This window comes from Rhipicephalus microplus, chromosome 8, assembly GCF_043290135.1.
Source record: "Rhipicephalus microplus isolate Deutch F79 chromosome 8, USDA_Rmic, whole genome shotgun sequence".
Lineage (NCBI taxonomy): Eukaryota > Metazoa > Arthropoda > Arachnida > Ixodida > Ixodidae > Rhipicephalus > Rhipicephalus microplus.
In genome coordinates this window covers 106,996,676-107,023,807 of record NC_134707.1, presented here as the reverse complement: position 1 = coordinate 107,023,807, position 27,132 = coordinate 106,996,676, and the positions used below count along the sequence as shown (strand labels likewise).

The window sequence follows — 27,132 nt, the reverse complement described above, 5'->3', positions numbered from 1 at the left end:
TATGCGTACGGTCTTCGAGGCGAATATGTTAAGGAGGACAGAGTGTACTTTCACAACAAAAAATGCATGGTACTTTCACAACAAAAAATGCATGAAACTAAACGTGAAGCGATCTTCAACAACATGTGCGGATTTTGTCGTTTGCCCCAAATCTTTCACCCTTTCGCGTTCCGAATTGCCATGGAAGACAATTCTACTTGCAGCCGTGGTGGCAGCGATGATACGATAGTCCAAGTTCTGTGTCACTGCCCTCGCTACAGCACACACATACGGCGCTAGCGGCTGTATTGGACTGCCTTGACGACAGGCTTCTGTCGAAACACTCAGTGCTAGAAAGCTGTCGCGAACTCTCTTCGCACCAGAAATCAGTCAAGGCCTCACTAAAATCTTTGCGTGGCAATGGCCTGTTGAATAGGTTTATAGTACTCCCCCTACACATGTTCGTTTTGTTATTTGTTCTTCTTGTTATTGTGCGCCTTCTTTTCTCTCCACTTTTTTTCCCATTTTTTCTTCCATTTACTTTTCTGAATGAAGGGTAGCAAACACATGCCGCAACTGTTGTTGATCGCCCTGCCAATCACTAAAGTTATCTCTCGCATAAACGTGAGTAGAGCAGCCGGTTAAACCAAAATATTGCACTCACCAACTAAGGCAAAACGTGATACTTGCTGCATGACGCGATACTCATCTCCAGAGGGAGTAAAATAGTGACAAAATATTGTCGAAACAAATAGAAATAAGAACGCTGAAGACGTGAAAGCACGTATACAAGGTCAGAGGATGGCTCCAAACTGCGTCTGATTGATCACTGGATTTGGTTAATATAAGAAACAGCAATAAATTAGCTAACTTTTTCATGATTCTCTGAAATTGGCGTATACACAGTCAAGTTTGGGGTTGATTGCACGAAGAAATGAACGATTGTGAAGCCCCTGGTGTTAAAGCCGCCGATTTAAAGCGACACCGTAGACGCATGCATACCTCAACATGTTTCCCAACGGAACAAAAATTTAAGGGCCGCTTGCTTTTCTTTGTTACACAGAATGTTAACAAGAACTATAGGAAACAATTATGCCAAGAAAAGTATTGGAGATGTTTTAAATAGTAACCGTATTGTAAATTGTAATTTAATTCGAAGGTCGCAAGCTCGATCCGGAACATCGGCAAGTTATCTTTAAATCGTGTTTTCTACCTACGCATTCACACTACAAAAACTACAACTTTGAAATTCTTATTAGTCCTGATCTGGGCTTCCCGAATGCGTGCAAAAAGCAACAAGATCAATAATACGCATAATAAACTCATTCGCATTCCCCTCAGCGTTCGAACAACGCAGTTGCATCTGAAGTAAGCATCAAAAGGTCACGTACTGTGACCTCCTCTTCATATCGCTACCAACCCTTTAGAGGGCACAGGTCATATTTACCGACAATATATAATATAGTAGGCAAGTGTATTTACATCAAAACAAGTTGGCGCTTTTTTGCCTGCAAACAATTGAGCCTGGTTTTTGTGAACTGTAAACGTTAATTACTGTGAATCATTTTTCACGTGTTTCCCTTTGTGTTCTACATACTTTCCACATCATAGAGAACATTGCGCACGGGGAACTTCGAAAAACTTTACCCAGATTGAAACAGCTATGTTCATGCCAATCCTATAAAAACTCATCAGTTAGGAACAGGTGTAAATTAACACATTCAAGATAGGAAACATATTGTTTAATGCTTACAAGTAAATAAAGTAGAATTTAAAGACAGCATAGTCAAGCAAGTCTTAAAAATATCAACACCAATGTAATTAAATTCCATTTTGTTGTGCTTGTGTCAACAAGTGAAGTGTATTTTTTTACCCTACTCTGCAAAGGCCTTTGGCTGACATTTTCAATAAATAAAAATAAATATATAATAAATCAATTAATAAAACTGGTTTCCCGGCTAGATGGCACACGCAAGTCAAGTACAAGCAAATAGGTACCTAGTAGAAGGCTTAAGGCAATGCCTCCAATGTATGTGGCGACTGTGCTGAAAAGGCTGCTCCAGTAAGATGACAAATGGAACAGTGGAAACGCGTTGACTGATCTGCGAAAAAGGAAGACAGATGGTGAAAAAATCACATGGCTCATAATATTCGGCGTTAAAAAAATATACAGTGCACAGGGCCGTAGAGTGACAATAAATTTGTACGTGGGGAGCACACAGGCAAGTTTTTTTTTATTATTTCGTCTTTTTAGCGAATCGGAGCACCAACGTACCTATTATGAGAATTACGAAAGCATGCGAGCCCGTAAACACCACCAAATACATTGTTGCTACTACTGAAGGAAGGATGCAGCGTTATATAGAATCTACATCGCTTTACATAGCCTATGCCTTGATCTCATATTGTATGTGACGGATGAGATTTCGTTGCGTGTGAAAAAAGCTGGTGGTGCTTTTACAACGCAGCAAAAGTTTACGTAAAGGAAGATGTCTACATGAGTGGATATTTTTGGGGACCTAAAATTCCGCTTTTGTTCGTTAGAATAAACCCTTCTCTTTCGCGATTACGGCTTCACGTGAAGGCCGATAACGCTTTTACTACATACCGCTTTGAAAAGGCTGGTAGTGTAACGTTGACAATACTTGGCTTGGTTGTTACATTGCCTGGGCAGAACTCAAGGGTCACTGGCATCCGCTGCGCCTGGGCCCCAGAATTTATCCTGACAGACATGTGAAGTAGTTGGTAGACAACCATGAGCAGAGCAGTGGCACCAGCACCCTGTGTGAGATGTGGACACACTTAGTCTCAGAAAGGCGCGTTCTCGCTTCAGCGATACGTCGATCAGTCTTAAATGCAAACATTTATGACGGATATCTACCTGGCTTGATTAACATTTTCTACAAACGCTCACTAAAGTCTTTATATACATCTTCAAGTACTAAAGCTATATTGTCTAGCTATATTGTCTATATTGTCTAGCTATATTGTCTAGCTATAATGTCTAGCTATATGTCTAGCTATATTGTCTAGCTATATTGTCTATAGCTATATTGTCTTGTGGTGTCTTTTTCAAGTTTAGCGCGATGATTTTTCTGCGTTGTATGAACTACAGAGCCACTTAAGACGTCTCGATCTAGAAGTGTTTGGTTTGGTAACGTACTTCATGGCACCTACCTTGCTATTTGCGAACGGCACGGTTAGTCCGAGTAAGACAAGACCCACGAAGGGACCAGTGATAGCTGAATTCACTGCCATAAACATCTGCAGGGGAATGAAAAAGCCAGAGCCTGGTTTGATGTTTGCACAATGTCAAAATTGTCAAGAATAAGACAGACTGCGAACAAAAAGGGATAGCTGTAAGTTAATATGAAAGCTGTTGTTTGAAAACAGTTGTTTTATTCACACAGGCAAATTGCTTTGCCTATCTTTCGTCTTTGTTCCTCTATCTAAGTACTGAAGTAGGTAAATAGGCAACTAACCACTGTAACAGAGCCCAGGTAGGGAACCACCATGCTGCACCCCGTCATGACTCCGCCAACTGCGAAAGCTGCTCGAGAAACGTCATCAGAAGTGTCCTTATGAAACAAGGCTAGGATACTTAAAAAACAAAGAATTTAGGTGAAACACAGAGACAGGAATTGATGCAAATCATAAAGTAGAAAATGTCACTAGGGCTCTAGGGCTTGCGTTTTGACTACTAGACTTCTCAATATAGGGACAGGAGCTGAATTCCTTGGCAGCTTGTTTATGTGCTTCTCGCTAGATATACTCCAACCTCAAAAGTGGATAAGGAGAAGATGTGGAAAGAAGGCTGAAAATTGGCCGCGTGTCTCTGAGCTTCGCTGCGAAGGACGTCAAAAGACAAAAGTTTTCTGTCCGGAGATGCTGCGCAATGTATAGCTAAATCTGGCAGTAATAATAAGAAACTAACGATTTTTTTTTATAACGCAGAGCCACTGGTAGGAAGCAGCACAAGGTCATTTTACTCAAAGCCCCTAGTTTTTTGGCGTAACGTTGGGAACACCCTTTTTTCGTTCGTAGCGCCGCATTTTCAACGCAGCGTAATAGACACTTTAGTCTTGAGAATTATGCAGCTGTGCATTTTCTCTATGAAAATACAGATTGCCTTACACAAGCGTATTGATGTTGTGCCCTAAAATATGTGTACTATTTGCTTTTGGTTCAAAAAGGTTACAAGTATTAACGCATCCAACAGATTAAGAAGAGTGACTTTTGGGCTCTTGGTAAACTTTATCCGAGTGTCTCAATCATTGGACCGCCAGACAGACAGACAAACCAAATTTTTTGGGTTAAAGTATTGCAAGAAAGACAATCGTCTTAAAAATTAGGATAGTTTCAACTCCAAGTAAAAGCTCTATGAACTGCATATCAGTGTTTCCCAGGCGTTTACCTTGCGTTTATCTGACTGTTTCAGACAAGAACAGGCTGTTGAATGAATTGGCAATTTATTTGACCCCACCTCACCTAAGTTGTTTGAGCCTTGGTTGACCACAGCGATGGCCTATCAGAATGTGTTGAGGAAGTGGTATGCTCCGTTTCTCCGTCTTGTGGAAATTCTTATACCGGATAAGCTGGACGCTGCCTCATCGAGAGATTCAATGACCCCATGTTTCAATGAAAAGGCAGTCTTCAACAAACCGGCCGTTACACTACCGTAATATTAGGCGCAGCCCAGTTTTTTTAGGAATGCAAGTTCTGGCCCGGAAGAAGGAAATACACTACAGGGGAGATTGTCAAAGCTTATTTTGTTTTCGAAACGGGAGTTAGCTGCACCGCCAAGCTCCCTGTTATATTAAACCAAGCGAACATTGGGTATCTTGCTGTCCACGTGCAGTTTTTTTTTTTCTGGAGTTTGTTGTACACGCGGTGTTTTATTGCCTGGTATGTCTCGTGTTTTTTTTCAATAAATTTTCTGTTGGTATGCACTTCTGTTTTGTGTCACTCGTTTCTCACTCTTGTCTAGGTTTATCTAGAATGTTCTTTCATAACACTTGCTGATATTTGATGTTATTGTATCAATCGGCTCTCTATTTGGCTCTTTTACAGCGAAAGCTGTTATAGGATCACAACTCGGGTCACGCCCGGCACCTAAGTGGTCCGCCGCCGGTGCGCATAACCACTATCGCACGTAATAAGAAAAAAAAGTCTAGTACAGAGAACACAGTGGGACTTGAACCCGGCTCCACTGCGCGCCTGACCAGTATTCTACCTCTGAGCAATGCCAGTGCTTTTTTCCCTGGTGTTTAATAAAGTACTTGCGCAATAAAGACAAAATCAAGCGAACAAAAGTACAATCAAATCGCCAAAGTAAGCGCTCAAGCGTTACTCATAAACACTAAATGGCTAACACAGCGTGAGTTCCTCACATGAACAATGCCAGTGCTTGGGACATGTTCGCAAACTTGTCTTAGCCAGGCTTGATGTGGGGAAAGGAATCGTGGTAATATGGTAATAAATCGTTTTAGAACAGCAAAAGTACAACCACGCCACACAATTCGAATAGCGTATACACATCGCGAGTAGGTCGTCCAATAATCCAGCCCTTTACAAAAGCTTCTTCTTGATCACCCATTAACTGTGGTGCATACCTACTTCAAATATAATTCCTGATCGTTGCCAGCCAATGCCGAACAATTGGCACAAAAGTTCTTGCAAGTGTTCAGCAGATTCTACGATCCTCATAAAATAACAAAAGATGGCTTTGCGAATGCCGGCTGCTACCAAAAATATTATAATAATGTCTTAGCTGGCATCGAAAAAGTGTGCTTGTAGCAGGTTACCCAATGAGTGTTTAGAAAAGGCTCTCAAAGACCAGCTTTTTAGCTTTCGCTGTGACTGTGCTCCACCTGCAGCGAAGGTCTGGCGTTTTCTTTTGTGTGTGTAAGCATATGATTCTCGGTTTTATTCTTTGTGATAGCTTATTTGTTCGGGGGGTATTTATTTTCTGTTCTATAATCTCTTTTCCGTTGTTATGACTGCAGAGCTGCTCAAGGGACCACCCCGTCGTTGCCTCATGCCTCGCATTGGTGCCATGCAGTCTGGCGTCTCGCGTTGGCGTTATTCTGATCCCAAGGATGTTAAAAAAAAACCTCCTTGGCGGGCTCCACGTTTAATATATTTGTAGGGTTTAACGTCCCAAAACCACCATATGATTATGAGAGACGCCGTAGTGGAGGGCTCCGGAAGTTTCGACCACCTGGGGTCCTTTAACGTGCACCCGAATCTGATCCACGTTTGATATACGGAGAACGAGTAGGCAACACGTTTGGAACAAAAGCGCGTGCTTGGCTGTGGACACCAGCATCAGTGAAGGTCCCGATTCGCGAAGTGCCCACCACACAGAAACTCTTCCTTTTTCGAATCGGCGAACAACACACTACGCGTCGGCTTGGCAGCATGCGATCCTATGCAGCTGCTCAAGCGTTTTATGTTTGTGCTAGTGATGATAGTTAAACGTGTTGGTGCACTTTGTAATAGGCGGGCCCTTAAACCCCTCACTCGTGGTGCAATGCACATGTCCCGACGCCTGGCGCAATTTTACGTGCCTGTCATGCGATAGTACAAACGCTTTAAGGACTGCTCATATTCCATCACACACATACGAACCCTGCGTCTATTCGAATTGGCCCTGCCTCGCCACGGTAGTCTAGTGGCTAAGGTACTCGGCTGCTGACCCGCAGGTTGCGGGTTCGAATCGCAGCTGCGACGGCTACATTTCTGATAGAGGCGGAAACGCTGTAGACTCGTCTGCTCAGATTTGGGTGCACGTTAAAAACCCCAGACGGTCAAAATTTCTGCAGCCCTATACTACGGCGTCTCTCATAATCATATGGTGGTTTGGAACGTTAAACTCCATACATCAATCAATTATTCGAATCGCCCATCATTGGTAGAGCCATTCATATGGTATGCAATTGATGTATTCAGCCGCCCACTCTACTCTATATTCATAAATACTCTTACTGAGCAGCATTCCGTCATTCGCTTTAAGTTGCTAACTCACTATACAGTGCATTTTACATGTTTTATACATACCCCATAATGATGCAAATATGCAAACATAGGGGGCAAAGGACCCTCAAACGAAAAGTCCTAATATCGCTAAGAGCATCAAACGAACAGCTCAAAGTGCTTTTTTTTAAGTTCTCACCTAGAGCCTTGACAATGAGATCAACCTGGGTGTCGCGAACCTTGCAGAAGGGTGTGATAACATCGAAGTACCACACGGCAGCTTGAGAATTCACCAGTGATGACAGCGTGCTGTGTGGCCCATAAAATTTATAAAACAAGTGAATAACTGTAGAACAGTTTTGTATTGATTGCCGCGTTCAACTTGCTGTACAAAAACTTTGAAAAAAAAAGAACATTTCCTTCGCGCAGCGTAGCTTGCCAATTACGGGAGCAATGGTAAGACAAACATGCATAATAGGCATTGATAAATGTGGAAAAGTTAAAATACAGATGATTGAGTATACATTTCGAATTGAGATATCTGCTGAAAAAAAAACAGAGAGTAATGAGAAGGGAAATATAGGGCATGTTATTAAATGTAATTGTGATGTAAATGCGAGAAAAGAAAAGAGGACGAAGAAACTACACAATCTTTCGTTAGAGGAAACCATGTGAGGATACGAAGAAGCGCGCGTTAACGCTTACACTAGTGGCGGCGTTGATTATGGAACCCATTGTGGCGTTGAGCAGGAGAGAAACTGGGCGGGTGGAAGGCTCGCAGGAATGGACCGGTGTTTTCTACTGGAACGTGCCAATCACTACTCATTGGCAATGAGAAACAGAGGGCTCCGAAGGAACAAAGACCCGCAGCCCACCTTTAGTGAGTACGCACTTTGCGAATTTTAATTATTCAACTACACACAGAAGAAATATCTCACTGGTACTACTTTGGAGGTCAAGATCAAGTGCCTATATATGCCGGATGGCCAGTGAGCGGCTGTGCGGTGTGAGCAGTCATTTTTGTTTTAATAAAAAAAAAATTGGCTAGCACCTGATGCCTGCATCGGTGTTGCAAGGTGACAGAAGGGGGAGCGTTGGAGAGAAAGGATATGCACGTGCACATTGGGTGTGTAAACACTGACGGGAGATATGCCTAGAGGACGGAGAGAGAGGGGAGCGCGCGTAGGTTAGTTGACACTCCCTGCGTCAGCATTGCGAGGTGAGAGAAGGGGGAGTGACTGACAGGAGAGGAGGGGAGGGGCGCGCAATCTCTCTAGGGTGGTCACGCTGCACACCGGAATAAACTCGACCATAAGATGCTTCGAATCTAAATGACGAATTGCCATTGGCAGGCACCAAAGCTGTAAGCATCGATTAGCACGTCCGATGCTCTACCACTCAGTTGCGGTGGCGCTTATCCACCGTTCACTTTATAGCATATACGGGGTGTTTCAGCTACAAAAAGACACCAAGCAATAAAAATTAAAATTAGTGCTTCGTGCCTCCATCCAGCGCAGTATTGTTCTCAGCTGTATGTGGCACATCAGAATATTTTTTGAGCCATCAAGCACGGTAATCAACAAAGATTGCTTAATCAACTGTTTAAATACTGACTCTAAAGAAATACTTTCAATGCAAGACTTGTAGCTCTTGTTCAGAAATAAAAAAAATCAAGTGACGGTAAGATAGCAACGATGGTTAATTTCTTCCAGGGTTTCTTTTAATTGCGCGAATTAAAAAAATACGACGTGATTTCATGCTAACGCGTGGTGCTTTGACTTCCCTCAAATGTAAGTTGAACGAATTAGCAAAGGATTCCCACGCACGAAGGTCGCTTGAACAAGCTATCAGTGACTACGATGGACATTAAGCGATAGTTGGATGGTACCAATGAAAATAAAAAGGGGGGGGGGGGCGAAAGAAAAAAAACGAAGACAATAATCTTTGACGATAAAGCGGCTGTCACGTGTCACGTACATTGCGATACAAGACCGGGGGCAGCACTCGACGCAGCGCAGACATTTTTTTTTCTTCTTTGGCCAACGATAAACATGATGGTGGGGGAGAGGGCCCGAAAAAAAAAACAACGCTTTGCTAGCTGGAGACGCGTTGCACTCATTTTTAATTTTTGATTCCTTGGTGCTTTTTAGCTGAAACACTCTGTATATGTGTTTTACTAAGTTCGATGGATGGATGGATGGAAAAATGGATGAAAGGATGGACGGATGTATGGATGGATGAAAGGATGGATGGAAGGATGGATGGATGGATGGATGGATGGATGGCTGGAAGGATGGATGGATGGAAGGATGGATGGATGGATGGATGGATGGATGGATGGATGGATGGATGGATGGATGGATGGATGGATGGATGGATGGATCCGGCCGTGCCCTTTAGATCGGACGGTGGCTCACGCCAGTTATCCATAAAATAAGTACTATCACTATGTGTTTAAGGACTAAATTTCACTCGCGCCTTGATTGTAGCCACAAATCAGTTAGACTCCTTCTGGCTATTTCTACCCCTTTAGAGTCTATTTTAGCTTCAATTTCCCGAAACTCCAAAGCTTTTAAAAATTACACTCCATTACCTTGGACTATAGGTTGAGCCCTTTACAAAACATTATCAAATGTTCAGCTGTTTCCTCTTCCTCTTGACACGCACTACATACCGTGTCTGTGCCTACGTATCTGGCTGTGTACGTCTTGGTTCACAATACTCCCGTTCTGGCCTTGGACATCAGAGAACTACACCGAGAATTATAGTACATTTTTTCCTCTTTTGCAATTTCCACTTGAAAGTTCGGTAGGTCTCCAGTGATCATTTCGTAAGCATTCCCATCTTCCACATGTCCCTCTCTGTTTCCTTTACCTTCTCCTTAACCGATGTCTTCTTTTGGCTTGGTATTCTGCTGTTCTCGAAATACTTTCTAAAATAATTGCTGTTGTCTAAATACTTGTTATGTTGGAGTGTCAGGCAGTGCCACCTGTTGCCCTTATGTCGAGTGTGGAGCACTCTCGTTTGCTTGTTGGCAGAACGCAGCGCGTGATCTTATTACGAGCTGGTAGCTGATGAATACAAGCTGAGCTGCCCTGCCAGATCACTATGCTCGCGAGCTGCACGAAGAGTGCCGTGGCGATTTCAATAATAGATGCTTAAGTTTCAATAGTGTTGTTAAATACATTGCACTGTATCTGTAAGCAACATCTTCATAGCTTGTTTTGGTACTAACTAGCACATATTTTGACTTTCTGTTAAAAGGGTCACTTCCAGAAGCTATGCGTTCGTAAATATCTAGTTAAACTTGTAGGCATTCCTGTGTTACGTTTGTATGCCAGGCAACAACTTTCGTATATGGGTTAAGGTCGCTTACAAAGAGAACTTTGTGTTGAAGCTGCCGTTCTTTTTTCATTTTGTTCGGCCAGTGCGCGACGTGTTTTAGTTTTGAGATGTACACAACCCTCAACAAAATGCTGTTTAGGTACCATGCTGAATGAAAGAAAGTTTGGACTGTTTTACACTCACCGCAAAGCCAAGAGGTGGCACTGACTGGCGCTCCCACGTTTAAATACACATACATACCCTCTAATGTTGACGTACAGGTGACCGCTACCATGGGTCGGTAGTAGAGCATCCAAAGCGTCCGAAGGTCACCGGTTTATGCCTTTTGGCGGCAAGTTATCTAGCTGTACGCTTTACTTTCTTCACATTTACACCATAATTACTTGTAATTTCTTCTACGGTACTTCCCTCTCTGCTCTCTATCTTTCATCTCCCCCATCCCCCTTGCATGCGCAGGGTAGCAAACCGGCTGCCTGTAGGCTGGTTCACCTTTCTGTCATTTCTTCCTCCATTTTTCCTTCTTTTTTCGGTACTACTCTTGGTATTATTGGTTGTAGTTTTCATTATTGTTTTTTCTAACAAAACAAAACGAGCCCATAACTTTAAAACAGTATCGCTAAATATATTTTCGTGACAGTCAGGCAGCCTTCACGTAAATATATACATTTCACAACTCTAAGAGTTTGGAGTTCAAACTTCGAAATAAACCACCTAAGGTCATATTGTTCTTCTTAAATTCTAGTTTGTTTCTTTGTTGTTTCCTAACAAAAGTACGCCAATGAACGACTGGAAACGTTACCTGATGGAAGCACTTACGACTCCAGCGATAAAAATTCCCGAAAGTCCAGGAAAACTAGCGAGATCTTCGAGTAGGTAAAAAGGCAGCAACTGTATGCGAGGAAGAACAACACAATACAGCGGTCTTTTCAATCTCTCCTGGAAACTGGTTAGGCAAAGTATTTGTAAATGAAAACTCAATAATGTATCATGCGTACACATATTCTGTACCTGCTAACTAAACACTTCCTTGAATCGGCGTGTGAATAAATTCGCCTCACAAGAAAAAGGAACATAACATGAAGGAAGATGGGCATAGACATTCATTCTTTATATCAAAAACTGCAGAGGTATATGAATTTGCTAGAGGGGTGGCTAGAGACAATATGCGTGTCACTAATTGTAAACAAAAGTGCAATGTTGCTACTTCCGTTAATAGATCCTATCTCAATTATTATTTGTTTTAAAGAAGAGCCTATTACGCAAGTTGAGCCGCCTAAATATTCGCGAATGATTTATAATGTTAAATTAAACTGGACTTCTCACATAGAGAGTAGGGCATGTAAGGCACAACGTGCCCTAGGCATGATTCGCAGATTGACAAGCATACGCCACGCTTTACGCAGGGACACTCTGCTTATAATTTACAAAATGTATATGCGTCCTATTCTAGAAGTTGGATGTGTGTAATTCTCAGGTGGCCCAGCTTATAAGCCTAAACCTTTGATTGTTTTGAAGCATGAGGCCTTGCGACTATGCCTAGTGCTCCCTAAGTTTGTTGCGAACGATGTTTTGTACCAGGAAGCGCGCTTACCAACTTTGCCTTGTCGATTCCGTATCCTGACAGCTCAGGCTTATCTAAAATTTTATAGCTATTCGGTAACACGATCAGAATATGTATTCTTTAACGACCCAGACTCTTTCTTTCTTGCTCACTGGCCACGTTTTCAAACACCACAAATTATTTTGTCCAGAAGCAACTAGACAGAATAAACATAAAAATTCGAGCCTGTAGAACGACGCGTGAAACCAATTCTACCTAGCCCCGCCGCGGTGGTCTAGTGGCTAAGGTACTCGACTGCTGACCCGCAGGGCGCGGGTTCGAATCCCGGCTGCGGCGGCTGCATTTCCGATGGAGGCGGAAATGTTGTAGGCCCGTGTGCTCAGATTTGGGCGCACGTTAAAGAACCCCAGGTGGTCTAAATTCCCGTAGCCCTCCACTACGGCGTCTCTCATAATCATATAGTGGTTTTGGGACGTTAAACCCCACATATCAATCAATCAATCCAATTCTACCTACCACCCACGGACGAACGGCCTTACTGAGCGCTTTTATCGAATGCTCTCTGACATGACCTTCATGTACCTACGTCCGGATAAAAAAAAACTGGGACAATATTGTTATGAGACAATGTCCCACAAAAGCGGTTAGATAGGGGCGGAGAAAGACGACGTGATTTTGGAGTAGGGCACAGCACTTGGTCTCCATCTTGGATGGCGTGTTGGCGCTTTGTAAATATATCTGCAAACACCTAGTTTCGCGTGTACCTTCACGTAAAATTTTGATGGAAGGTGCAGGATTACAACGCACGACGGAGTTACGCAGTGGACGCCTAGTCGCTGCTTCCGACATGTCCACCAGCAGCAACGCTTTGTCAACTGCCGCGCCCAATGCATCAACAGCACCGACCTTTCCTGTTTTTCTCGTGGCCGCTCCACCCCGCGATCCCGAAAACTTTTCGGAAACGGAAGGCGATGATGTGGATGAGTGGCTTAAACTTTGCGAGCTCGTCAGCCAAAACGACTGGTGGGACCCAACCTTGATGCTGGAAAACATCATCTTTTATTTGCAAGGAACGGCCAAGGCATAGTTTTATAACAATGTGGATGCGATCACGAGCTTGGACGTATGTGATACCAAGTTACGCGAGTTGTTTGGTCAGTCTACCGGCTGCAAGCAGGCCGCTAGAAAAGAACTTGGCACACGTGTTCAGACGTACACGCTGTCTTACCTGGCCTATATACAAGATGTGCTGACCCTTTACCGTAAAATTGACCGAACCATGGCTGAAGCAGACAAGGTAGCGCACGTGCTAAAGGGCATCGCAGACGATGCATTTAACCTCCTTGCGTGCAGAGGCTGTTCCACCGTGCAAGATGTTATCTCGGAGCGCCAACGCTTTCAAAAAGCTAAAAGCCATCGCATTGCCCACCATTGTACGCACCTTCTCAACACTGCTGCGACGTCAACTTGCGAGGATCTTCGTATAGCGACCCAGCCCATTTCTCACTCCTGTCACATCACGAGAATCGTACGCCGCGAAATCGAGGCCATAACACCCGCACCCTTGAGAGCTCTAGCACTGAGTGATACTAATCCGACCATTTCGCTAATACAGACCGTTGTTCGCCAATAACTAGCCAACGTGGGTATTCACACGGTCTGTTCAGTGCACCGTCCCGAGGCTTTCAGTTAATCTACCTCCAGCCACCCACAGCCTTATCACCGCCCTGCTTCACGTAACCATGACCCAAATGCGTGGTGCACGCCTGATGACAGGCCGATTTCCGTTTGATGTGAACGAGTGGGGCACATTTCCCGCCATTGTCGAAGCACGGGGACATCACCGTATCGGGAAAACTCAAGCTTCTCCAACCTCCACTCACCAGCCCATCTCTAGGGCTAGGAACTACCACGGCGTGATGGGTCAGCTAACTAAGACCCGACCCCTACGACCACTGCCCAGTACAGTCGCTCACCTTCACCTCGACGTATATTTTCCCGGTCTCCACCGCCACCCTGTTCCTCGTCCCCATTCTCGGCCCGGCGGTTTTCTTCGGAAAACTAACGGCTGCAGCTCCCGGAGTTGACGCTGCTGATACGACTTGCTCTCCAATTCCTGTTGATGCTGCCAATCAATCAGAACCTGATCGATGTTGAAGTGGACGGTTTATCTATTAAAGCCTTAGTGGACACTGGCGCCCATATTTCTGTGATGAGCTTGCACATTCGCGACCGCTTAAAGAAAGTCCTTACTCCAGCCGCTTCACGCAATGTTCGTGTTGCTGATGGTGGTACGGCTTCTGTTATTGGCGTCTGTACTGCACGCGTCACTATCGCCGGCCGTCAAACTTCAGTTATCTTCACTGTTCTCTCTCACTGCACCAATGATGTGATCCTCGGTCTTGACTTTTCGGTCACTCATTCCGCCCTCATTGACTGCTCAGCTGGTACTGTGCAACTTGACCTACCGTGTCGGATTGATCCGCCCAGTCCACCCCAAGCTCGTATGTGCTCTGCTGAGCATGTCCATTGGTCACCGGAAACTGTGACTTGCATCACCGTAATGCCCTCACCACCTGTATCCGATGGCGACTATGAGCTCGCGCCCATTACATTCATTCTTTTGACTCACAATGTTATTCAGTTACGTGCAAACCGCGCCTTCATTCCAGTGCTCAACTTTGCTCTGTGTCCACAAGTGCTCCCGCGTGGGATTGCCCTCGCCATGCTGACTCCCTCTGACGAATGCGTCATCTCAGCTCTGTCTTCAAACGATTCTGGACACTGTAGCTACACGCGTGATCAATCTTCGCAAGCAAGCCCATCTGCTGACGTTAAAAAATGATCGCGTCAAACCTTTTGCCGCATCAAGCTGACGCACTCCTTCAAGTCCTTGAGTCATACTGGGACGTATTTGCCTTTTGTGATCGTCCGCTAGGTCAAATCACTGCTGTAAAGCACTGCATTGACACCGGCGATGCCTCCCCTGTCCATCGACGGCCATACCGCGTATCTCCAACCGAGCGTCCCATAATTGAAGCAGAAATTGACAAAATGCTTGCCAGAGACCTAATTGAGCCATCATGTAGTCCATGGGCTTCTCTTGTAGTTCTTGTCAAAAAGATTGACAACACTTGGCGATTCTGTGTTGACTACCGACATCTGAAAAAGATTAATAAAAAGGACATCTACTCGCTACCGCGCATAGACGACGCCCAGGATTGTCTTCATGGCGCTAAGTATTTTTCGTCCATTGATCTAAGATCAGGGTACTAACAAATTGCTGTCGACGACATGGACCGAGAAAAGACCGCTTTTGTGACGCCCGACGGTCTTTACCAGTTTAAAGTCATGCCTTTCGGGTTATGCAACGCTCCGGCCCCCTTCTAGCGGATGATAGACTCTCTTTTGCGTGGGTTCAAATGGTCAATTTGTCTATTCTACCTTGGTGACGTTATCGTCTTTTCTCCGACCTTTGAGACCCACCTGGACCGCCTATCCTCAATACTGGCTGTTTTTCGCAATGCCGGTATCAAACTGAACTCGTCAAAGTGCCACTTCGGACGCCAGCAAATAACCATGTTGGGCCACCTTGTCGACTCCTCTGGTGTCCGCCCTGATCCCGATAAAGTGCGAGCCGTGGGGAACTTCCCCATTCCGACCTGCTCCAAGGAAGTCCGCAGCTTTCTCAGACTGTGCTCATACTTTCGACGTTTTGTGAAGAACTATGCGGAAGTAGCCCGTCCTCTCACAAACTTTTTGAGAAAAGATGTCTCATGCCCATGGGGTGCTGCGCAGGCTACGGCGTTCTCTACACTCATTGCATTGCTAACAGAACTACCTGTTCTGGCTCATTTTGACAATGCCGCCCCTACAGAAGTCCGCACCGATGCCAGTGGCCACGGAATTGGTGCTGTTTTAGTTCAGCACAAAAGCTGCTGCGCCTGCCTCATCGCCTATGCCAGCCATATCCTCTCGCAGGCGGAAAGGAACTACTCAATTACCGAAAGGGAATGCCTTGCTCTCGTTTGCGCAGTAGCGAAATTTCGGCCCTATTTACACGGTTGACATTTCACTGTCACAACCGATCACCACGCACTTTGCTGGCTCGCATCCTTGAACGACCCCACTGGGTGCCTTGGTCGATGGGCATTACGACTCCAAGAGTATAACTACTCGGTGTCCTACAAATCTGGCTGTTTACACCATGACGCTGACTGCTTATCTCGGAATCCAGTGGACCCACCTGAGGCGTTCGATAAAGCGCCATGTGTCCTGTCTCTCTCCGCTTTAAGCAACATCCGCGAGGAACAGCGCCGAGATCCTGTCTTACGTAACATCATCGAGAAGCTTCATTCGGCGGCACCCGATCCGTCTACTCAATCGTTCGTGCTCAAGGATGGCACATTGTACTGTTACAACGCCCGCCCTGATGGACACGAACCGCTCCTTGTGGTACCTTCCCACTTACGTGCGAGCGTGATCGGCCAGCTCCACGACGCTCCCACTGCCGGTCACCTCGGACTGTCTCGGACGTATGACCGTGTACAGCGTCAATTTTACTGGCCCAGTCTTTATCGCTCGGTCCGCAGCTACGTCGCCTCATGCGACCAGTGTCATCGCCGAAAAAACCTTCGGTGAGCCCTGCTGGGTTCTTTTAACCACTTGACGTTCCCTTTGATCCGTTCTTGGTCTTGACCTCCTGGTCCCTTTCCCCGAGTCCACTTCTGGGAATAAGTGGATAGCTGTTGCGACGGATCACACAATCCGGTACGCCATTGCACGGGCTGTACCAACCAGCTGGGCCACGGACGTTGCCGATTTTCTTCTGCATGACGTCATACTTCATACGCCAACTCTTCACAGATCGTGGGCGCTATTTCCTTTTTCGAGCTATAGACGACCTGCTTCGCTCCTGCGAGACAAAACAAATTTACGACAGCCTACCACCCGCAAACTAACGGACTGACTGAGCGATTCAACCGGACTTTAACCGATATGCTCGCCATGTACGTATCGTCCGACCACCAGGACTGCGACGTTGCATTGCCCTTCATTACGTTCGCCTGTAATTCCTCCCGCCATGATGCAGCTGGTTTTTCGCCTTTCTATCTCGTGTTTTTCCGTGATCCAACTTTACCGTTTGACACCATCCTTCGACAGCTGTCGACTTGACGGCCGAATACGCCCGCGATGCTATCACCAGAGCTCGAAAAGCACGAGAAGTTGCCCGTCAGCGCCTCTTAGCATCGCAAGATCAGCAGCGGTAGCGTTACAACTCCCATCATAGCCAAGTTTCCATTACTCCGGGTTCTCTTGTGCTATTGTAGACTCCGACTAGGCGCGTTGGACTTTCTGAAAAACTGCTTTCCCGCTACTTGGGACCCTACCGCGTATTGCGCCAGGTGACAAATGTGACCTACGAGATAGCCCCGCTCGAGTCTTCCTCCTCCCTTCCAATGTCTACAGACATTGATCATGTATCTCGCCTTAAGCTTTAGCATTCGGCAACATCATCGAAAGCACCGCGACGGTGCTTCAGCACCCGGGGGATATAGTATCAGACAATGTCCCACAAAAGCGGTTAGATAGGCGCCGAGAAAGGCGACGAGATTTTGGTGTAGGGCACTGTACTTGGTCTCCATTTTGGCTTGCGCGTTGGCGCTTTGTAGATATATCTTCGAATGCATAGTTCCGCGTGTACCTTCACATAACAATATTTTACCGCTTGTAACCTTCACATATCATACCACAACACAAAGATTTACCGGCTACAGCCTTTTCTTCCTGGTGTATAGACGATCTGCATCCTCATTCTTCAATACAGCGTTCTTCTTTGCATCTACTCTGTCCAGTACGTCCGTATCAGAACAGTTCGCAACTAGATTCATGCAGTGCCGTGAAATTGCTTGGTGCAACACGGAAGCCACTCATGAAGAACAAAAGCGTCGCTGTGATAGCAAAAGACGTGACATGATATTTCATTCCGGAGATAAGGTCTTACTATAGACCCCGACTCGAGCGTTAGGGTTCTGTGAGAAATTTCTTCACCAGTACGTTGGCCCATACACTGTACTACGACAAACTTTCCCTGTGAACTTTCTCATGCCTTCATTTCAGTCCGTCACTGACCACCATCGTCGCAGCACTAAAATAGTGCACGGGTCACGCATGAAGCCTATCATTACTCGCTCAGCTGATTTTTGAGTTGCGGCCAGGCTGGCCACCTTGAAAGGCGTCACCATCGAAGGGCGTCACCATCGGCTACTTGGCTAGATGCAACAGCTACCACGTGTTCATGACCAGGGCGTGAAACAATCTTCAGCGACAGTCAAGTTGAAGATCAAAGAAGGCGTATCTGACAGAGATGCACCCGATGTGTCTGCGATGTGAACGACGGGTTCTTTACGTAACATGACAGCGGAGGCGGAAAGTGGGAAGTCCCAGCACAGGATAATTGCATTAACGCACGTGCGTAGCACAATCATTTCGATGGTGTGCGGAAGCCGTCGATGAAAACGCGAGCTGTACACTGTTCATCAGGATGAATGAGTACGTTATTTGCACCACGTAACACAGGTCTTACATAAAGGGCTTTGACTTCACGAAGCTGCGAGCACAAGCCACTACGTATAACTGAAGTAGTGGCACCTGTACCAAGAAGCGCTTACACATAAACATCGCAATAGTCACTGACAACAGGTTGGCCGGGAAAACAGGAGGTATACTTTTGATGACAGAGGATGCAGTTTTCCCTCCAAAAACTGCAATCCTTAGTTTTCCGAGTGTTATCAACAGTGCAAGAGAGGGTGCGAAGCGGGGATGCCGAGCGTAGCTAGAGTGATGAAAAGCGTCGTGTGGAGGGGCGGTATACTCCTGATGTTGACGCGGAGACGTGGAGGGGACGAAGACCAGTACTTCGGGAACAGGTAGGAGTCTGGATCATAATAATAGGGTCGTCGATAGGGGTCCCACTCGAACTCAGCATAGCCTCCCCGTTCATCCTGCTGGCGGTGATGGCAGTAACGAGATATGTGGCCTCGGATCCCGCAGTAAAAACAAGCAGGACGGCTCGAATGCCACTGAGGATAAGAAGATGGAGCAGGTACTCCACCTCACACAGAAGCCAAACGGCCTAGAGTAATATGAGCAGGCCCAGATATGACCACAGGAGGCAGAATCGCCTCTATATGCGCATATGTGGATATTAGTGGATGATACACTCATGCTGTCGGTGTCGTCATAGAGGTCAGATCAGCGTATGTTGGCAGCGGCCGTGCTGTTAAAACAACCGGTGCAGTCAGTGTTGTCATGGCCGTGAACTCCTGCTTCACAAAATTCGGCAGGTCGAACGATGCGGTTAGAGTTAAGACGGCAGTGAACCATTGCTGTTCCTGGTCTCGAAACTCTTTACAGATGATCGCGCGGATTAGTGCTTCCAAATTAGATGGACGCATAAGGCGACGATCGCTGTTTTGTTGAAGACGTAGCGACTGCAACTGATCAAGACGTTGGCATGTCTAAATGCCAACGCCTTAATCATACCATAGTAGGATTGTTAACAGCGAAGGCGTTGAATGCAATCATGTCAATTCATTTAAGAATCGGGCGAACGCGCTCGGCTTACGTTATATCGCTGTTAGCACGGTGATAGAGGGCCAAACATCCTCAATATACGAAGTGCACGTGTCGCGTAGATATTGAACCTGCGTTGCCAGTTTCTGTTTTGCGGTTTCCAAACGACCTGATGAGCATCCGAAGATTCGTTGCAGCTTCGTGGCAAACTGATCAACGAAGCCAGTTTCGTGGTAGAAATACTACATTTTAGCTACACCAGTCAGATATAATGGCATCCCTCGTGAGATACTGTTGAGGTGTCGCACTCTGATTCAAACGGGTACGGGGCTCACTTTTCTCTTATTTTCTCATTATTAATCACATAAGAATTACATATCGATGGCAGATAACTCAATTTCTCCGTTTCGGTTCACCTATTGGCTGAACTCACGAGGTTGTAAAGGTCGAGCTAGTCCTCGACGTCGTCACTGCGGAGACCCACGAACATGGGTGGTTCGCGCTGAGGTCTGGTGATGGTGGACGAAACGAGGGCGGCTGCAGGCATCGGTGCAAAAGGGTTAGATCTAGGGGTTGCTCCCATTGTTTGTATAGCTGTAGGGGTGGCTGGTCGCAATCGGTGAACGGATCGTAGCTCCAGGTGGGACACGAACGTAGGAGGACGTCTGGATTTTTACCCAGCACCAACTACCACTCTGAAAGACGCAGGAAGACTTCACCGGGCAAGACCAGTAGGAGCGTTTATTCCGCGATGATGATGGTTATGTACAAGCGATAACGATGAAGTATGATGAATGTGCTTAGAAAATCAAGCCTAAAAGCTATCGTGCCACAACCCTTTTGTCATACGCCTTCAGTACTAGTGAAACTATGTGAGGGCCGCCGAAGTTCAAGGCGCAAGTCCAGAGGAAACTCGCCGGCCGTGTTTCGTAACGAGCAATGCCCATGGCAGGCCCGGAATGGGGGCTGATCGGTCCCGCAGAAACGGCTTTTATCGACCAGGTGTGGTCATTCCGTCGCGTTTTGACAGGCGTTAGGAGCTAGCTTACTTCGTGTTCTGTCCTTTGCACTCAGTTTGCGTTGAAGTGCCACGCCGAACCAAGATTGCTTCGTGCACAGCAATGGCTGCACTATCGTATACGCCAACTTTTTGCTGACTCATGCCGTATCGGATAATTCGGGAGTTATCTGCTATCATTGCTTAACTTTACGTTTCCAAAGCCGTGTCTTGTAAAAGGATACACTACATGGGCCATTTCTAAACACCAAAAGAAAACACCATAAGGCAATGAGGTTCTCTAAGAGTGTAATCTTATTTGAATGGTATAGGCCAAAAGACAGAGTGATCACTGGAAATGATTGTTGTGCGACTGAGAGTCGTATGAATGAATACAAAACAGCAAGAAGCAAATGCTTCTTGAAGGAATACAGTGTTTGCACGAATAATAATACTATCTCGTGTTTTGCGTCCCAAAACCATGATGTGATTATGAAAGACACTGTAGTCGAGGGCTCCGGGAATTCAATTTATTTTGTGTTGTTCGAAGTGCACTGACTTCGCGCACCTCACAGGACTTGAACCTTTTACCTATACCGAAATGCGACTGCTGTGATGGGGATAAAACCCACGACTCTCAGGTCTGCAACCCAGCATCGTTGCGACTGATTAAGCGCGGCGGACAGCTTCTTTACGACAGGGTCCCTCTAAAGCTACTCTTGAAGCTCAAAAGTTGCTTGACCATGAGTGACGGTGCACGTTTCACGGTCCACCTATAGTGAAAACTTTCATCGGAGTAATTTCCACCTTCTCCGTAAGCTGGAGAAGTGGCTGGGAAGCTGATGAAAGTGACGAAAGTGATGGAACTGATGGAAGTGTTTAAAAATAAATGAAGCAAGAAACACCACAGTCAATATTCTGGCTTTGAAAAAAGCATGACATGTGAATTGGGAACTTGGTGAAGAGATACGAAATCGCTGTTGTTGTAAAAATTGTTGTAGAGTTTGGGAATACACGTATGGTTTAAAATTAGGTTTTCAGTTAATATAATACTTTTGTTCTTCGTAACTAGCGAGACGTTTTTCAGGATAACTACAGAATAGACTGTCACGTATATTGAAAGGCCAACACAATATTGCCACCGCACTGATGGTTATAGTGCTTCAAGATTGCTCAACAGATATTGCATTCGAGCTGAATCATCAAATCATCTTATCGAATAATAAATCACCCTTAGTTACCATCAACTTTGAGAGTCACATTTGGGAGATATTTTTAAGGGTAGAAGTTTTTTTTTACGACTAAGCCGAAGTTTCATGTTATGCGGTGCCAGTTGCACCCATCAGGTTCAGTCTGAGGCAAAAACTACCGTGAACCTTATATACACAAACTTTTATGCACTTCACCAACCACACACGCAACACACCGGGAAGCTGCAGCAAAACTGAGCGTCAAGATATTAGGCATCTTACCTGATCAAATTTCTTGATAGATCCAGAAAGAACTGGATCACAGCCACGGTACCTGCATACGAGTGCTGCGCCAGCGCATGCCAGAAGACCATAGAAGACACACGTCATGAGTGTACCGGCGATGACAGTCCTGCAAAGCATCAGGTGTCACGATTCAGAGGTAGGATCTGAAGTCGATCTTTCATTAACACTCTGAATGATTGGGCACATTGTTTCGTTTACTGATAGGTATTCATCTATCTATCAAAAATTCTGCAGTGCCCTTTGCTTATAAGATCTAGCAGCACTTTGGTTCATTCGTTGTCAGGCTTATTATAATGCCCAACGCAAGACAAAAGGACAATGAAGCAGGCTGAACGCCGTGGGTTCCGACAGAGCAATTGTCACTGTTACCATCACCTGCACATTTACATACTTTCTTTTTGCACAGAACGTTTCGGAAAAGAAGTCAGATAGGACGTAGTGCACTTAATTTCTGAAACGTTCTGAGCACAAAGAAAGCATATTATTATTGAAATGCAATACTCATCAGCCCAAGTAGCGACACTCTTGCTGTACATACATATATAAGCCAAAAACATGCAACAGCAGTGAAAAAAAAAAACAACTATGTCGGCGAGAGTGATTCAACCAGCGAAACGAACGATGACAAAACCTTTAAAAAGTTTCCTTAGTGATTGGTGCCGAGGAAATAATTAGCCTCACAATGAATAAAAACAAGATACGTCCAGTTACAAAATTATTATCACAAATTTAAATAGTCTGGTTAGACAAAAATGCTACGACCCCTAGTTACCGAAGGCTTCATTAGGTATTTTTTGTTTACCTCTTACTGCTAATGACCACGCGACAGAAAAAGAACGGAAATTTCAGCAGGAAAATGAATTAACAAGCAAAATCCGGCCGCTTTAAAAATACTTATAACAGCTTGGGTATACTAATACAAACACAGGTAACAGATGTGGCATTTAGACACCTGTTTAGGGACCGCAAGTGAAAAAAATCATGTTAAGGCATTCGCCAATGTTAAGTTTGCTCACCATTTTGCTTCTTTTTGATTTCTCGAGGCAAAGTACCTTTGCGCAGTACCTTGGTCCAGGCAGATGCGGTTAAAGAAGGTCGGCGTTGTTGCAAGAAGCCCTGCCCAAATAGTTTCGTCTGTGGTAAGGTCGAAGCTATAACTGAAATGCATGATGATGCTGTAATTTGTCGCTAGAAGCTTTTAACTGAACAAAAACCGACAAGCTTTCTAGAAAATGCTTGGTACATCAAAAGCGAAAATGTGTTATCTCGCTAAACGCTCAATCAATAATTTGTATGTTATCAAATATTTCTTTCGTGCTTCTGCTCAGAATAATTTAAGTGCAGTAAATCCCCAGAAAGAACCGAACATGTTTTTTTACTCAGTTTACCGAATTTGTAGGGTCACAAACACCAAATAAAATTTAAAATAGTGTAAGTAAACGCATTAGTTGATGTTATTTAAGGTCGGCTTGAAGGTCACAAGTAATGTAGCCCAAAAAAACTTTCGGGCACCTCAGTTACCAGCTTCTAACGTGCAAACCGAAAGTACTTTTTCAAGTTTTTTTCTTCAAGGAAAACGAAAGTGTCTCAACAGTTTTTCACACAATGGAACGCGTGTTAAGTTGGAGAAAATTTTTATTATTTTTATGTTGTTCAAAAGAACATCGACTTGAAGATATTTTGCCAAACAAGGAAAGAAAAGTGTAGAAAGTGAGCGGGCTAGTTTCTAAAGCTATTATTGCCCACCGATGCAATTAAAGCACATTGATAAATGAAAGCGGATGTCTTTAAGGGCGTGTGTTTGCACACAGTAAAAGGGTCTGTAAATGGTTTTTTCGAACCTGTATTTCCATGGAGCGCTTCACTTTACAGCAGTTTCTTGTAGTGCATGCTAGTGTTGAACATTACTCCCCAGTGAAATATCATTTTACAGAATCATTACGCTCGATATACATTACAAAACAACTTTGAAGAATAGCTGGCATATATAGGACACTTGTCATGCTAGTATAGAATAACAGAAAAAAACACCGAGAGAAAGATCAGCAAATTTAAACTGTGTAGTAAGGACACCAATTTTAGGAAACGTGGCACTCGATTGCTTACAGTATGATTGATGGCCGCACGATCGTGCATCACATTAGTCGATCAGTAAACATACTTATTACAAGCTTCGGTGGAGAACAGCGATTTGTCAACCGTCTTCACGCCATTTTTCTTTATGTACTTACTTGTAGAAGTACTTGTAGGTAAGTATTTCACTGAGTGGTTGAATCCGTGTGTCACCGCTCTTGGCATCCCACATAACTTTCGCCACTATCACCATTGGTGCAGATATGGTGAGGACAGCCTGCAGACAGTCAGCCCACACTACCCCTCGTAGTCCTCCCTGTGAAATGAATTTGTTAAAACTTGGTTTCGTGACGATCACGCATACTTTCGAACTGTACTGCTATGCTTCGTAATACAGCAAAAGCTGACCGACTTGAACTCCTTCGCAAAGGTAATATGTAGCACACACCGACGGGCCCCTGCTGAATTTCGTTCTTGAATCCTCTAAGAATATGGCATGTATCACTGAGTTGAAATTACCAGCGCAAATACGGAAGACGGCACAAGTAGAAACGAGAGATCCACACACACGAGTGCTTTTTAATATAGCAAATATATATGGTGAACTGGGAAGTTTTCTGGAGGCATATATCACGACAGAGCTACTTTACACGTGAGAAGGTGCTATCAGAGATATCGACAGAAGCAATGAGACAAAGTTTCTTTTGAAAAGCTGAAAGATCAGACCACTTGTGAATCGCTTACTGGGAATTATGAAAGGAGAGATAACAAAAAAAAATACTGATGTCTTATGCAAAGACACACTCAGTAATACCCTGAGAAGTGTATGGAAGTAGACCAGAGATCATTTTAGCGTTTGTGCCACACTTGTGTCTGTGTGAAGTACAGCTTCAATATTGTGAAATTTCAGGATTTACGCGACATGGACTCCCAGTGATTCCCGTTCATCAGTTGCTGTTGCCCCACTTTTGAAACGATTGGTGATGCCAATCAGATATTGCATCATCAATGATTTCATCAGCTTCAGTGAAGCGATAGAGCAGCAATAACTGTGTGTTTCTCTGTATTGTAAATGCCACATGTTGATGTCAAACTCCTTGCTTTGTAAAATGTCGCTATGTGATGCCGGATAGCTCTTTCTTGCACAAAGAAAAAATGATTATTCGTTATTTGGGTTCAACGTCCCAAAACAGCCATATGATTATGAGAGACACCATAATGGAGGGCTCCATAAATTTCCACAACCTGGGGTTTCGTAACGTGCACCTAAATCCGAGCACACGGGCCTACAGCTGTTTCGGCTCTATTGAAACAGAAAAGAAAATATCTGCTTGATTCTTTCGGTGTGAAAGACAGAACATTTTTTACTCCACAGGAAATACCTACCAAAAAACTTCAGTGACTTCTCATATGCAGCTTTTTAGTTCAGATAAGATTTGAAAGAAATGGGTCAAAGAGCAAACTGAAAACACACCCTGTGCATTGAGGTTCTTATTTGTTTATTAAGCTTGAAACTGTATGGCCGCACCCTTTCGTTTCATTTGATTTTCGCGCACAAAACCTGTCCTGAATGTTCAACGCAAACTGCACCTCATTGTTGAAGACAGTTCACAATTTTTGTACATTGTTCACCAACAATCATTCTCCTAGGCTCTGCGCAAGGCTACATGTATAAATGCCTGCGCGCTGTACCGCATTTTAGTTGATCAACCCCCAATGCTCCATTAGCCGCTAGCGGTGCTGATGTGTAACTGGAATCTGACTTTCCATCTACCATTCGCAAGTGCGGCCCAACAAATAGTCTCGATCTGAACATCCAGCCTGCTAACTTCGTCCAAGTCACGACCCCGTGACATCTGGTGGAGGGGCCGCTCGTTCATGTACCAGATACCCCCGTAAAGCCGTGAAACCCGCCAAAGCTCCAAAGAAGACAGGGCAAAAGACAATCATCATCATTGAACCAGCTTGAGGCAGCAATGTCTGAAGCCAGGACATGGGGTTCAGCCAAAAAACACCTCAAAAACCAAGACCGCGGCTTCAACCACAGGCACGATGGTCACCGTCATGCCACTTGCACCAATCGTGCTCCGGTAGCCCAAAGATGCTTCAACGTTTCGCGGATCATGAGTAAAAGACCCAGAGAGCTGGCTGGAGATGTACGACCAAGTCGCCGCCTTGAACAGCTGAGACCATGATTAAAAACACCACCGTGCCTGCTTTTCTATTTTTATTTAACAATACTGTCAATGACGACAGGGATTTTTACAGGAGTGGGTTGGAAAGTGTCAACAAACATTCTATATTTACATACTTATACAATTGTATGGGTACAAAAAATTCTGGTATAAAATGATAACAATTATGAACCTACATTATTAACGAGGCACATGTCTCAGTCACATGTGCACACATTGAAAAGAAACACAAAAAAGAAAGAAAAAGGTAAGCACGCAGCATACAAAGTTGGTACCGACTTCCACCTTTTAGGGGCGAAGCTCCTTAGGGCGTGGGCTGTGCGTCCCCTGTAGCCTGTATGTAGCCACCTCTAGTTTAGTTCTTGCAGTGTTCACTAGATGGCGGTACCGTCCCCTGTATGTAGCCACCTCTAGTTTAGTTCTTGCAGTGTTCACTAGATGGCGGTACCGTCTCCTGTATATAGCCACCTCTCGTTTAGTTCTTGTAGTGTTTACTAGATGGTGGTACTTGTAGCTGATGATGAAAAGATGCAAGATGTTATAAACTAGAAAGCGGTACTTGTAGTTGATGAAAGACGCGAGATCTTATAAAATAGGAATGATGTCACATATGGCGCGTGTCATTGGTTGAAGGCAATTGTTCGATTTAGTGCGGCGACGTACGCTAGGGGGAGCGTTGTAATAAAATCCGTTCGCTGTTGGCGCGCGCTCGGAGTCGCCGGATGGATAAGGCTGCACAGCGGAGAGAGCGCAAGGCGGCAGCAGCGCGCGCTCGCAGACAGAATCCCGATGCGCGAGCGCGCGAGGCAAGGGACATCGCAAGCCATCCATCGTCTAAGAACAAATAAAAGTTGATTTGTGTATATACACACACAGCGTTTCTCACGTCTTTACATGATGATCGACTGGGCGAATTACACGGAAGATTCACAGTTT

General features: G+C 44.9%; 1 protein-coding gene across 1 annotated transcript; it reads right to left on the bottom strand.

Moving 5' to 3' along the window:
* Positions 1 to 1,912: 1,912 nt before the first annotated feature.
* Positions 1,913 to 24,308, bottom strand: LOC142768345 (sodium-coupled monocarboxylate transporter 1-like). Its single transcript, XM_075870317.1, has 9 exons — positions 24,160 to 24,308; positions 22,945 to 23,085; positions 21,905 to 22,034; positions 11,099 to 11,187; positions 7,154 to 7,263; positions 3,462 to 3,529; positions 3,157 to 3,243; positions 2,588 to 2,760; positions 1,913 to 2,081 (listed from the first exon to the last, which is right to left on the bottom strand). Exons 1-9 carry the CDS (start codon positions 24,252 to 24,254, stop codon positions 1,913 to 1,915), a joined length of 1,062 nt encoding a protein of 353 aa, XP_075726432.1. The 5' UTR covers positions 24,255 to 24,308.
* Between the last annotated feature and the right edge of the window lie 2,824 nt (positions 24,309 to 27,132).